The 14,510-nt window shown below is 34.7% G+C and overlaps 1 protein-coding gene across 1 annotated transcript; it reads right to left on the bottom strand.

The window, feature by feature from the left end:
- Positions 1-2,239: 2,239 nt before the first annotated feature.
- LOC126714388 (probable tRNA (guanine(26)-N(2))-dimethyltransferase 2) lies at positions 2,240-12,590 on the bottom strand. Its single transcript, XM_050414523.1, has 12 exons — positions 12,219-12,590; positions 10,957-11,256; positions 10,732-10,819; positions 10,103-10,224; positions 9,660-9,799; positions 9,482-9,554; positions 6,772-6,860; positions 6,562-6,667; positions 5,097-5,309; positions 4,491-4,685; positions 3,344-3,421; positions 2,240-2,931 (listed from the first exon to the last, which is right to left on the bottom strand). The coding sequence occupies exons 1-12, from the start codon at positions 12,342-12,344 to the stop codon at positions 2,698-2,700; spliced, it is 1,764 nt and encodes a 587-aa protein (XP_050270480.1). The 5' UTR covers positions 12,345-12,590; the 3' UTR covers positions 2,240-2,697.
- Positions 12,591-14,510: the final 1,920 nt, after the last annotated feature.

Raw genomic sequence — 14,510 nt, 5'->3', positions numbered from 1 at the left:
CGCATTATTTGGGGCTCTTCTAGGTAGTAGATCGAAAAGTTAAGTTCTAGATTTTAGAGAAAGAGATCAGATAAATATGAAGTGTTTGGCTCGAGTTTAGAGAGAGAAAGGATGAGAGGTTGGGAACCACCATCTTGGTGGTGGCGATTGGGCTTCACAACAGAGTTAGAAGGTTGTGTCTCGTTTAGATCGAAGAAAGGGTGAGATCGATCAGGATCGAGAGAGGTTATATGTTTTGGTTTTAGAGAGAAGTTGAGGTTGAGATGTGAAACCACCGTTGATGGTGGCGGTGATGAGCTTGAGAGGCTTCGGCCATGGTCGTCTGAGATAGAGAGAATGTTCAGATCCGAGGATTACAAAGAGATTTCAAGGTTGAGAGAGTTTATTCAGAGATGGAGAAGACCATTGTAGTAGTGGTGCTGGTGATTGGAGTGATGAGTTCAAGGTACTGGGCCATGGAGGCTCGGGTGAGAGAAAGAGAAAGAGTGAGGGTGAGGATGGAGGCTCAACTGAGAGAGAGAGAGAGAGAGTGTGAGTTAAAGTGAGAGAGTTAGGGTTTTTTTTTAATATATGGATTGGGTATGGATATTATCCATACCCTACCTGAACTATTCAATATCCATACCCTACCTGAACTATTCAAGTAATATCCATGTGCTATCCTATTAGGTTCTATTCATGAAAAACCGGTATTACTCAAAATATTTGGATCGGATAGAGCAGGATATCCATTACCCAATGGATATGACCATCCCTACACGCACACACTAAAACAGTAAATCTGAAAACTTGAATGTTGTCCTTCCATCTTTGATGAGGTAGCCAATACTTGAACTCCGCATTGAGGTGTTGTGTATAGCTGCATAAATGAAAGCCGAGTCCCGTTCAAGTTTTGCTTCTTAATTCTTAGATTCCAACTTCCTTGCAAACGCGAGAACTCGAATGGAAATGCTGCCTTTTAATACGCCAACTTCATTTCTTGGTTCTTTCTTTTCACTTAAAAAGTTGTTACTACTTCATAAGTTCATATTACAATTTTAGTTTTTAACTAAAAAAATAAAATGAACATAGTGATACTCATACTAATTGCAATAGAAGTTAGGCAGTGTACTTTGTAGTATGGACCTCGCTACAAATTCACAACAGCCCAAGTCTTGCACATTTGCTTTGTTTGGGACGAGGAAAATAATTGAAAATTTTGATCTCTCCAAATTGGAGAAATTTGGAGGATGGATTCCATATATTAAAAATTTTAAATTATATATATATTGAACAAAAGAAAAATATAATTTTTGATTTATATAATATTTTATGATTTTCCTATCTTTTTTAATTTTTTAAATATCCAAATAAAGAGAGAAGCCTATAATCCATTCTTTTCTCCCTTTCTCTTATCTCATCTCTCATACCCTCTTCACTCTCTAGCTTCTCAACAACAACAAAAAAATCCCTATTCTCTCAGAAAAAAAAAAAAAAAAAAAAAAAAAAAAAAAAAAAAAAAAAAAAAAAAAAATCTAATATTTTAGATACATGTAGATACTCAATAGTTGATACTGCATGTACTTAAAATTCAAGATACCTCCCCCCTATCTTTTTTTTCCCCCAAACTTCCACACACTGCAAGTTTCATGGAAGTTCAAAAATAATGGCCTAAGGCTTTATTTTTTTAGGACTAAATGCCAATGCAATTTGATTATGCAATCATGTAGACTAAAAAATGTTCAATGCATTTCGATTATGTAATTGTGTAAACTATAAATCTTAATGTTAGAAAACAACTGTCTTACGCTCTATTTGTTTCGATAAAAAACCTTGTGAGAAGATACTTTTATGTATTTTCCAATGTTTAGTAACATTAAAAAATAAAAAAAATAAAAAAAAAATTAAAGAGTTAAAAGAAAGTTAGCTTTGGTCAACATAAAAAGTATAACTTATTTTTTAGAGATTTTTTTTTCCATTAAAATTTTTTAGAAAACAACTCTATCTCACAACAAACTAAGTAAATTTAGGAGATCATTCTCAACTCATTTAAGGTTGCTAACAAACATAGAAATATGATATAATTTTATAGAAAACAATAACGTTGAACCAAACAAAGCATTAGTATGGATTATAAGTTGAGAATTAAGACAACCTGCTGGCTTTTAGTACGCAAACTTGCAATTCACCAATTGTACGCCCAAGAATATGTAAGCATAGGGTGAAAAGGATTTGTATGGGTCTCTAATTGAACATGAAATAAAGTCCAGGACGCACCAAAGTTTCTTAAATTTCACTCTTCATACAACATTGCTATGGGAGCAACACTTAAAAGACTTATAAAATATGGTGTATAACATGTTGGAAAATCTACTCTTCACAAAGCAAGTGAAATTAGAGTAATTTCAAAGCTATGTTTTTACCTAATGGATTTCCATTAACTCAAAAAATTGCCAAAAATACAATTCTAATATCACCAGAGTTTCTCAATTCCCATTTTCTCCTAGTTATATTAAACTGTGGGACATTTCGTGGGATAGAACATGATCTCTCGCTCCCTCCCCCCAGAAAATGAACACTTTAAAAGAAATAATTAAAAGGAAAAGAGAAAGCATACAACATTTTTTTTTTTTTTTTTCAAAAAAGCAAAATTATGGGAGTTGACTGAGGTCCCGGCAGGTTTGATCCCGAGACATACTTCCAAGAAATACCTCAAAATCATGAATTTGTGGAGGGCTCCTGTGCCTTTTGACGCTTCGCAGTAGGCTCTTCATCTTCATGGTCAACAGTTCCATTCAAAGCCTGAGGACCCAAAAGAGAGACGTGCTTGCTGGTTATTTTACGACCTGCCCGGAGCTTTGGGCCCCAATGCCTTTCAGGATTTGGAAGGAAGCGCGTGACCTTCTTGGCTTGTGCTTTGCTAAGTGATGCAACAGCCCGAGCAAAATTAGCCTGCCCAAAAGTTATAAAAAAAAAAAAAAAAAAAAAAAAAAAAAAAAAAAAAAAAAAAAAAAAAAAAAAAAAAAACCAAAGAGACATGAATTTTCAGTCACTCAATAGATCTCTCTCTCTCTCTCTGTGCATGCACTTGTGCACACTTACACGTGCGTGATATGCTGTCTTCAGAACATGTAGTTTAAACTCTAAAGGGAAATAAACTAATTAAAGATAAGGTCAAGCAATATAGCAAACAACAAGAATCGTTTAACAATAAAAATAAAAATAAAAATGCATGCATAATAGGTTGTCTTCGGAAAATGTAGTCTGTACTCTGAAGATTAAAGATAAGGTCATCAAAGCAATAGCAAACAACAAGAATCATTTAAAAATAAAATAAAACTGCAACTTGGGAGGTGACACGTACTTGAAGAACTGGTTCCTTGGCAAGTATCACACTTCCTGGCTGATCTGGTGGCTGAGCTTTCACTGGATGATTTTTGACCTAAAGAAAAGGAAACCATGTCATTTCTCCTGAGATGGTCACATTTACCCACTAACAAGTCAAACTGCATTCTGTTGTATAGCTTTTTACCACTGAAGTACAAAGGAAAACTTTGATTCCCTCGATTGAATAAAGGCCGCCTATTTTAGTTATATATTCATTACAATGTAAACCAAGCCTAACTGATCACAATGTGTATATTTTTATTTATTGAGAGGAGTTTTTAGCTGATTGAATTCACAAACCTATAAAGGCATCAATGCATCATCACTGGTAATTTTTTATTTTTTATTTATTTTTTTTTAACTCTACAGTAGGTATAGGTATGAGTGGAACTTGCATAACGTGGTTTTAGTTAAAGGCTGCATTGAAGGAGTTTTATTTATTTATTTTGGAAGATAGTCTTCAACCAAAAGCAATAGGTAGTAGGTTCAAGTCTGGGAATCAGCCTCTCCAAAAAAAAATTATTGGGGATATGGCTGTCTACCAAGATCAATCCCAGATCCCACAAAAGTGGAACTTTTGAGCTCTGGGTATGCCTTTTTCACACTGAATTACTAAGGCAAACATGCCTCCAAGATTGGGACGTCTGGCAGAGTGCTTCACCTCCTTGCAGAAAGCAACACCAGAAGGGTGAGGTCTTAGCAATTAGCTTCTAGAACTAGATAGTATAATAGGCATTAGGCATTCTGAGCTGGAAGGAGGCAAGTAAATGAACGAAGGCCTTTACCACTAATGAAAAGAAATCCACTGTACACTCATCAAGTCTTTTATAGAATGTAGACTACCAAGTAAAGACTTTCCAGTTTCCACTTATCAAGAAATTTCTGATATAGTTGAAATCTAAAAAATAGCCAGTTTGTGGAACCCCAAAACAAAATCTAAACAATAGATAGTTTGTGAAAACATGAAACATGATGACACGGATACATGAAAATTTGGCCATTTCAATTGGTGGCTTAGAAGAATCATATGCAAAATCAAAATAAAGAAACCGAGATGAAAATGCAGGGACCTAAAGAAATGGATACGTGCACATGTTGAAAAGATAATAAAAGTGAATTCTTACCCAACACCGCATTATGTCCCAAATGACATCCATGGGAGCATCCGATTTCAGCCCCAGTGGATTCACATGAGTTCCAGATATACGATATCCAGCATTGATCACAGCTGAACGGAAAATTACTGCTGATGGAGAAGTGCATTTGAGTGTGGCGCATAGGCTGTGCAGACTCACAAATAGAGGAACATCGGGCAATTCCTGCAAACGGTATGATCATGGAATCAGAATTTAAAAGAGGTAAGATGGCTGTCATAAGGAGGAAATTATCAAATGACAAGGTCCACACACTGCCCATAAGTTTCACCATCTGAAACCAAATACTAATATTTATTTTTCATGACTAGGAAAAACCAAATAACTAAAAAGAATATTATAAAACATAATATGTAGAATAGAAACCAATTTTAAATATATTTTAAAAAAAGAAAAGCAACAAACAAGTGTATAGTGCCGTCGGATAAGGCACATTAAAATGTGGTGTTGACTAGACACCAATCTTCTTGGGAAAATTTAAGAATTACCAACCAATCTATTGTAAAGGCTCCCTCCAAAATGAATAACCATACACACATCAAAGATACAACATCAGGGCAAAGTAAACAAACAAACCTCTGATACATTCGTCAGTGCAGCAGAGATTCGAGCATAAGCAGGGTACCGGTCCTGCATAGATTTCACATTTGCCAGTATGGATGTTACCCATTCTTGATCATGGATGGGAGCAGACCATATAGGTCCACCCATGTTAAATTTCTTCCCACAGTCACTGCATTCTTGATGAACTGCAGGGCCGAACCCAGGCAGATATCTTACACTGTTGTTCTAGAAGAAGAAAAGGATTAAAGATCATAGCATTGTTAGAATTTTGACTTGAACTTAGAAAAAAATTAATTATCATACATAACTAGCCCTATATACACACACACACACACACATATTAAATGAACCCTTGGATCAATCCATTAAAACCTATACATTAGTGGTTAACAAGGGCATATCAACACACACACACATATATTAAATAAACCCTTGGATCAATCCATTAAAACCTATACATTAGTGGTTAACAAGGGCATATCAATAATTGATATGCTTTCCCTTTTCTTTTTCTTTTCCTTTTTTTTTTTTTTTGGGTAAAGAAGGAAGTTTTTTTATTGGTAAGTTACCCACACACCTAGTGAGTCTTGAACCCAAGATATCACCTTCCATCCCATTATTATGGGAGGAAGTGTGAGTTGAAAAATAGCTCATTGGGGATACACAGAAGATCCTTTCTAATATAATTTCTCAACAAAACTTTTCTTCTATGCCCCACTATCATCTAAGCAACAAATGGAACATCAATAATCAGACACAGTCACAACGTAGAACATTCAATCCCATCCAATACCCTGTTATTTCTTGAAAGTTGAATGCTGCAGCCTGCAGGAGTCTAGAGCCTCAGGTATTTTATGGCGCCAAAAAAAAAAAAAAAAAAAAAAAAAAACCAAGTCTGTCCAGTTTTAGCCAGAATGGATGATACACAGAGCATTTATACCCTCATGTCAACGCAAAGCCAACCAGTTTTTTTTTTACTAGAACTATCACAGACCAGGTTTTATGAGCTTGGCTTGGAAATAGGAACAAATGACCCTAGGTTATTTTAAAAATGAAGAGGGTGCGGGGTGGCCCCTGCACTTGCATGGGGGGTACCTGCTGATTGCCTATTTTCCAAATTTTGTTGTGTATTAAATCTTTGACAATATCTTACCACCTGAAAGGAACCAACGACAGCCCATATGCATGATACACTGCTGGTATTGTGACAAATCTAATGTCTAATACTTGAAATGAGCATGAAACATCTTGGAGCTCTTTAGAACAAAACCAATTCATCATAAGAAATATGTTAGTAGCTTTCATAACCTCCCTCTTGATTTTTTAGTATTATCTCCAGCTAACATAGTTGAAGCACTCAAAATGAAATCATATTAGGTTATTGTCATTCATAAATGGGCATAATTAGTGTTAAAATACATCTATGTCAACAACAAATTACTAGCAGCAATGTCATATGAAATAAAGATGTGTGTACCTTGGACATAGTCCTCCCAATAGGCTGAAGATGAAAAGAATCACAACCAATGCACTGATAAACATATGACAGCTTAAGGGGGGTGTTTTTCATTGCACTTGCAGAGCTGCAGCCAATTAGTTCAGCCTCCAGTCAATATCATAACAAAGTGCTATTTTATCCACAGAATCAGCTAATTCTGAATTCATTCAAAATAGATAAGACACCTACGTGTATATGCGAACAAAAACACGGACATAAAAGCCCATCTTAACAGATAGAACAGGAACTATGTACCGCTTGTACCGATTTGCATGGCTCTGCATTCAAGAAAAAGAAAAAGAAAAGTATGCATAAGATTTTTCTGTACAATAGCAAGTATATTTGATAAAAAGGAAGAAAGTTTCTTCCCTTGTTGTATATACTCCTCTACATGAGGTATACCTAGGCATAACTAGGCTTCTCCTCCAAAAACGAAACTCATTTTCTTAATAACGGGGGTATGAATGACAATAAGAATAACCAGAGCCACAGGCCAAAAAAAGGACACAAACCTAAAAGGAAACTTGTGATGGCAGGAATAAATCACTAAAAACTCAATTAGAATACATGGTAGAAACTTTTTAGAATTTTAAGGGAAGAAAAATTGGAAATATAATTATTTTAACAAAAAATGTGCTAAGCCTTTTCAATTGTTCAAATTTCAAAAGGAAAAATCATTCTCTCCTGATAAATGTTTTCTTGGTAGAACTCCGGCCTCTTGTCAGTGAAATCTTGGTTTTCTCAAACAGATGATTATGATGATCAATGAGGCATTGAACAACCATAAACCAGAAGAAATTCTTTAGATATTACATTTGAGGGGTGTTTGCCATGTCATAAAAAAAAACCTCGCCAAGGTAGTCAAAGGCGAAAGGCGACCTTAAGGCGCCAAGGCCTTGTATCGCCCGAGGCGTGAGGCGACAAAAAGGCGCTAGCCCGAGTAAAGCGAGGCGCCAAATTCTTAATATATTTATTATACATATAGAACTTAAATCATATGTACCTAGTGCATTATAATATTATAATGAAGTGTTTTTCAATGTGTAGCATGAAGAAATTAGGTCTTTCAAATTATTTCAATATAGGATTAACATGGTTTAGGCTCTATTAGTTAGTTCTAACAATACGTTTTACAATAAGCTTCTATATAACAATAAGTCTTACAAAACAAATTTGTAAATTAATTTAACTAACAATAGGTTTTATTACATGCCTTTTGAAATTAATAGTCTAAAAATAGGTTTCACAACAAACATCTATAAAAAAAAAATTAAAAAAAAAAAAAAAAAACTTGAGGCTCTCGCCTTAGCGCCTTTTTCATGGCTTAAGGCGCTCGCCTTGCTCGCCTAGGCTCTAAAGGCGAGCGCCTCACTAAAGGCGCCTCGCCTTAGAGCCTTTGAGGCGCCTTAGTGGCGCCTCACCTCGCCCGGGCGCCTAGGTGAGCGCCCGGCTCGCCTTTGACTACACTGAACGTCGCTAGCTTGGAACAACACAACTTGTTTTAATTTTCTTTCAGTGTGGTAAAACTTTTTTGTTCAGAAAACAGGTTCAAAATTGGATCAGATATATCCTATTAAAACTGGTTTTGAATTGGGCATTTCACGTTCATATTCCTCCAAAAATATTAGTTATATATAAGTTGAAACAAGTTATGTGGTTTGCCAAACACCCCCTGAGGTTTGAGGGAAGGAGAAGAACAACAATAAAGCAAATCTCAAACTACAAATAACCGTTAAGTGGCTGGCATTTCGTGGATATCCAAGAAAGTAACAGTGAAAACCTTTCTACATAGTGTACTAAAAGGAAGCAAATATATGATTCTCGATCCTACAAATATACTAGTATTTCTAGATCCTAAGAAAAAAAAAGAGCGGATATCCAGGTCATCCAACTCTCGTGTAGGTGCCTTGAGAAGTGATTTATAATATCCCCGATGCACATTAAAGTCCAACTCAAACAATTAGCAGAGGTATTCCCAATGCCACTTAGGCTTTTTAACATTTGCAGAGAAGTCTGTAAAATATAAGCTTTGAAGAGAGATACCATGGTCATTTTATTCTAGTGAATAAAATTGACATTATGAGACAATTCCATCTTTTAGGGCTTTGACTAGCCCTTATTTTAGCAATGACCTTTGAAACATAAAAGGCACAAAACTATGCTCAGATGGTGCCCTATCAATCATTTGGCTGTACTAATTCAAACAAAATTTAGAAGATATTCATCATACCATGTATTGATTTATTTTGAACAGTTCCAATCTAAAAGTAAAATCGCCAATCTAAACAAAAATTGGTGAGACCCCATCAATACTGATGTGACAACACCTTGTCATAGTTTATTGTAGTATTGAATTTCTAACGAGTGACTACCACTAGAAAAGTTTAGGATTACCCAGTGCTTACCCTACCAAAATGGGTTCCTACCCTAGAGCATTTGAATTAAGTGGCTACTCTCTAGAATCAAACTTCTCACTTGCACTTGATAGCCAAAATCATTGTGCAACATCCGTACTTAAATCAGGAAAAAAAAAGGCAATTCCAAATGTTACAACCCCCCACCCCTGATAGACATATACATATTGTGCTGTTAGATAGAGCAAAGGTAATACTTATAATCAACTAATCAAAATATCAACATGGAAACACACACACACACTCACAAACAAAGACTACCACAACAGAAGGGGAGAAAAAGGGAAAGAAAGATAAGAGGAAAGAGTTAAACAACTCAAACAGTTCACAAAGTTTTTAGAATTTTTAAAACATATGGCAAACAAACTACAGTGAAATATTGACAACGGCAGTTCTCTTTGCTTTTGGTCTAAAACAAAGGAAAAATAAAACATAAAAAAGAATATTTTCAATTATTTATATGTATTTCAAAGGCATAGGAATACCTCAATGCACGCAAGGAGGATCCTCAAAGCCATTTCGTGGCAATATTTCCCTCGTGATGGATAGGAACCATATCTAATAATTATTAAAAAAAAAAAAAAAAAAAGGTCAATAAATAATAAGCCCAATAATCTGAAAACCATAGTTTGATTGAAGGTGAGACAAGTACAAAACCCTCACTTGGAATAGCAAACCTCCCCACTACTCCCACATAGTACTGCCATATCAGTTGCAGTACACATCAGCATGCCTCCATCTACAACCGATTGGACAGCAGAATCCAAGAACACAGAAGGTGCGCCATAAGGATCAAGATCAACCTGAAACACCAATAACCAAAAAAGATTATGAATACTGGATTATTTTGAAAATGTTGATAAATACTAGGCTAACTTTATATCCTAATATATCAAAACAACAGGAAAGATGGGTGATAAGTAATCCTTGAGAAGTGAGAACAGGGAGTGAAGCCGTCCATTAGTCTTATTCAGATAAGTTTGGAATTGACAAAATATCCAGAGAAAATGACCTATAGATGCTTTTTTTTTTTTTTTAATTCTTTCTTTTTCCATAAAATACATATATATATATATATATATATATATTTAAAAGCACCTGCATACCACATCAAATTCTTTTGGATGGGTGAGCATAAATACACGAGCATCAGCAAGATGTGGCTCCACCTTTGAACATGCTACTGAACCATTAAACTTTATATTTCTCTTGCAAGCTTCAACAGAAACTGAAAAAAGAGCAAATGATTACAACAAGTATTATGACTACAGGCCTCATTCAGGCACTAGATAATAACTAATAAACACTTGCACATGGCTCAATAATTGAATTTTAAACTGGAGGGTGAGTTTATTTTAATTTTTTTTTTTGGGATGACAAGGGAAACCCTCAAGGTATGGGTCAGTGGGACCACCACTGAGGGGCAAACCCCGGATGCCTACACACACCCACTGAGCAGGCATTGAATAAATCGTGAAATGCCTCAACAAGGAGTCGAACCAGAGACTTCTGGGTTTATAGGCATTGGGTAATTGTGAAGCAACACAATTATTAGTGGAAAGGGAGGCAGGAACACATATCTGCAATATACACACATATGTTTGTTCTACAAACATGTATCTAGTTTTCTTGGACAAGTGTGTATATGTATCTCCAGAAAAGTAAGCATTACAAAATGAAGTAACTTTTTTTGGGATAAGTACAAAATGTCATATACTGAAATATAAATAGCAACCTTTATCATTGTCTACTGCCACAACTTGGCCTATCCCTTCTATTTCACAAGCATATCTTAGAGATCTCAACCCAGAAGCTGCCAAGGCCTGTAAATTCAAAAGGAAATCACATTATTTAATAATATTGAAGATTCAAATATTCCTAACAAACTGTTCAAACTGGAACAAACGAATGTTATTAAAAAATGTTAACTTAAATTAATAACAGAAGATTATAGAAACACCTCAAGAACTCTTGCTGGCTTCAGTTCTCCACGTCCTTTTCCCTCAGGGGTCTTGACCGATTCTTTTGAAATGCTACATGGTTCATCCTGATGTACCTCTTCAGACACTTCACATTCTCCATTAGCTTCTTCATCATTCATGAGAGATTCATCAGCTGCTTCTCCAGCAGGTTCAGAGGAATCCTTCTCAGAAGCCTTTGTTGCTGCTTTCGTTCTTTTCAACAAATATGCTTCATGCTCCTGTTTGCGTTTGGATATAAATGTCCTCAAGACAGCAATAGACATGTCTCTGTTGTCAACCTGAGTATTACATATTGAAACAATTAGAAGCCTTCACGTGTGCAAGAAAACCACAAAGCAGGTAACAGAAGGTAATTACAACCAACAATTAGCTATAACCGCCAAAAAATACCCATACCATGTCGCATCTTCCAAAATATTATCAATATAATAGAGCAAAGTTTGAAGATCACATTTTGTTGTTTAGAAAAGTTTGAACTCTGAAGGTATCATCCCAGGTCACACTTTAGAGAATGGCACGATGCATGAATAACAAAACTTATCTAATCTTATCTTCCCACGGTACTCTAAAATCCTCACCTGCTATAATCTCCACCTCAATTCAGGTGGGGAGGAACTACACATGAATAGGAATCCGTCTCTTCAAAAAATAATTGGGGGCTAGGCTGCCCACCAATCACCACTTACATCCCAGCAAAAGTGGGAGCTTTGTGCACAAGGTAGTACCTTTTTTAAACTAACATGCAACTAAGGTCTTGAACCCAATACATCACCCTCCAACCCATTCTTTTGGGAGAAGGAAGTGCCAGTTAAGTTATAGCTCATTAACGCATGTAAATTTTTTCCAATGTCAAATGAAAAAGGCAACGTACACACAAAATCTGTCACATACTGAATTTCTGCTCAATTCCAGAACATTTATAATCTCAATCATAAGCAAATCAAAAGGTTCTCTTTGCTAATTAAATAACACCCAAAAACTTCAGTGAATAATCAATTGGACTTCAATTTATATTCTACTAACAATCAAACGTTTCAACAGCAGAACCCCATCAAAAAAAAAAAAAAAAATTTCTGAGCAACCAAACATATCTTCAAGAACTAACAAGGACTCATCAAAGTCCCAAGTCAGAATCCCATCCAAAACACAAAACCCATTAAAAAAAATTTCATCTTTTCAACAAAACATAACAGAAAAACCATAAAATTGCAGAAGAAGAAGAAGAAGAAGATTAAGGCACCTGGCTGGGATTGTAAAAGACCTCATTTTTGCGCATGAGAATCTCAGCCTCTCCCTCCTTGATGATAGTATAATCTTGGGGATCTGCCGACATTGTTCCTCCTCCCCCTCCTCCAGTTTCATGCATATCCTTCTTCTTCTTCTCCTCGTACCTTGTCCTTTGCTTATTACTATATATCTACAGCCAAGACTTTACACAGAGAGAGAGAGAGAGAGAGAAGCTAAAGACTTATTTATAATACAAATGAATCTTATTGGGGGAGTTTTTAAGGTTTTTGCAGTTGGGAGAGTTTGAGAGAGCTCGTGCAACAAAGAGAGGTATGTATGTCTGTGTGACTTTAGCCTGACAACATTATATCGGGTTAGACGGCTAGTTGTGTTGAACTGATTTGAAACCCTATGAGGAATTTTTTTTTCTTTTTTTTCTTAAACCCTAATAAGTAGCAGTAACCCACCTGCACGACTCCATGTCCAGAGGTTTTTCTTTTTTTTTTTTTTTTGTAATGATTAATAATTTATATTTATTATAATTTGAATTTTATACTTTTTTCAATTACAAAAAAAAAAAAAAAAAAAAAATCTAAAGTTGTGATGAAGAAATTATTTCCCCACAAATGTATAAATCAATACTATTAAGAATTTTGGAAGATACCTGTTTGCTCAATGAATATTTTGAGTCTTGATTGCATTTACCAATCTCAATTCTAGGCCTCGTAAAATGTGTCCCTAACATCAAATCCATTGAAGTCATCAATTAGTTGCTAAAGTTTGGCTTAATTTTAAAAAATAACCATTGGAAAGCACAGATTGAACAAATTGTCCCAAAAAAAAAAAAATTTACAAAGAAAAAGAAACGTGAGATTGATGAGAATGAAACTTGGCCTTCACAAATATAAGATAAATATAAAACTGACTAACAAACGTGAATGTTAGTGATAATAAGGAGATCGTGAGTGAGAAAGTGAAAAACAAAAATAAAAGCTCGAGAAATTACATAGTAATAACTGCTTTTTAGTGGGGATGTTGGGGTGATAATAGAAGTTATAGTACTGGTTTTATAGTAAGAGTCTTCTATTTTTTGGGTAAAGATTTCTTTACATTGTGATGAAATTTAAAATAAATAAAAAAATGAATACGTGGGATGAGTTTTGTAGATTGGAGGAGTTTTAAAACTAACAAAAGAGTGATCCTATTTTGTAGGGAGTTAGTGGGTAGAAGTAGGAATTTAAATCAACTTAAAAGTAGGAGTTTATTAGAAGTAGGAAGGCATTTTAATGTAGAAGTAGGAATTTATTATTTTTGTCAATTTACTATTTTAACTCCATTTTTAAGTTTTAGGTAGGGGTATTTTTGACAGTAAAAAAAAGCAAAAAAAAACTAATTTTCTTTTGCCAATTTACTATTTTAACCCCATTTTTAAGTTGTTGATTAATTAACTATTGAATCGGTGCATGCTAGAATTTGTTGGTCTTGATTTTCCATTTACTAATGTGAGATGCATGGAGGATTTGTTTTGGACTTGTGGGCTAATTATTTATTAGGCCCGTTTTTTAACATCAATTAGGCCTTAATTGAAATTGCAAATGAGAGGCAAATCTATAGATGTACTTCTACGAGAATCCACCAAAAATAATGATGCATAACTAAATGATGGCGTGCTCCAAAAGGTCCAAAACCCATTAATTTTAGGGAAAACGCGTGATACTAACACTTATGGACTCCTCACTTTTATTGGTAAAATAATTATGTACTCATTATCAATTAATTAAACTCATGATGTTACTCATTATTTATATTGAAAGACATCAAATGATGGTAAGAATCCAAGTCAAATAGGCAAATATTATTTTTATTAAAAAGATACTAAAAAAAGATAAAAATAAGTGTAAGGCAGGAGTAATGCTATGACCACAAACTATTTTACAATATTTTTACAAACTATTGATGTGGCCAACTTCTTATTAATTTTCATCTAGAGAGAGAGAGAGAGAGAGGTCCCTACTTGGCCACATTAATTTCAAACTCAAAATAAGACTGCAAATAAACCAAACAGTTTAGGCTTAACTCAAGAAAAATGCATGTTTATGTTCATTTGTTTAGCAAACAAGTCAAGCTCATGCGCTAATTTAGGCTCAACCATTAATAATGAGTTAGTGAACAAATTTGTAAACATGAGGCTTGATTTGATTATATATAGTATTATATTTTTATATGTATACTAGTCTAAACATATATATATATATATATATATATAGACTTGAGATTAGATTGTATAAATTTCTATATAGGTCCA

This window comes from Quercus robur, chromosome 2 (genome assembly GCF_932294415.1).
Source record: "Quercus robur chromosome 2, dhQueRobu3.1, whole genome shotgun sequence".
In the NCBI taxonomy this organism is placed as follows: domain Eukaryota; kingdom Viridiplantae; phylum Streptophyta; class Magnoliopsida; order Fagales; family Fagaceae; genus Quercus; species Quercus robur.
This window is presented reverse-complemented; position numbering and strand designations above follow the sequence as displayed.

Bases quoted from the DNA above. Each gene is read 5' to 3' on its own strand.
- LOC126714388 (XM_050414523.1), bottom strand. From the start codon at position 12,344: ATGCATGAAACTGGAGGAGGGGGAGGAGGAACAATGTCGGCAGATCCC. The intron at 11,257-12,218 runs GTGCCTTAATCT...TGTAATACTCAG, and splicing joins TCTTTTACAATCCCAGCCAG to GTTGACAACAGAGACATGTC. The intron at 3,422-4,490 runs GTAAGAATTCAC...CCTTTTCTTTAG, and splicing joins GGGACATAATGCGGTGTTGG to GTCAAAAATCATCCAGTGAA.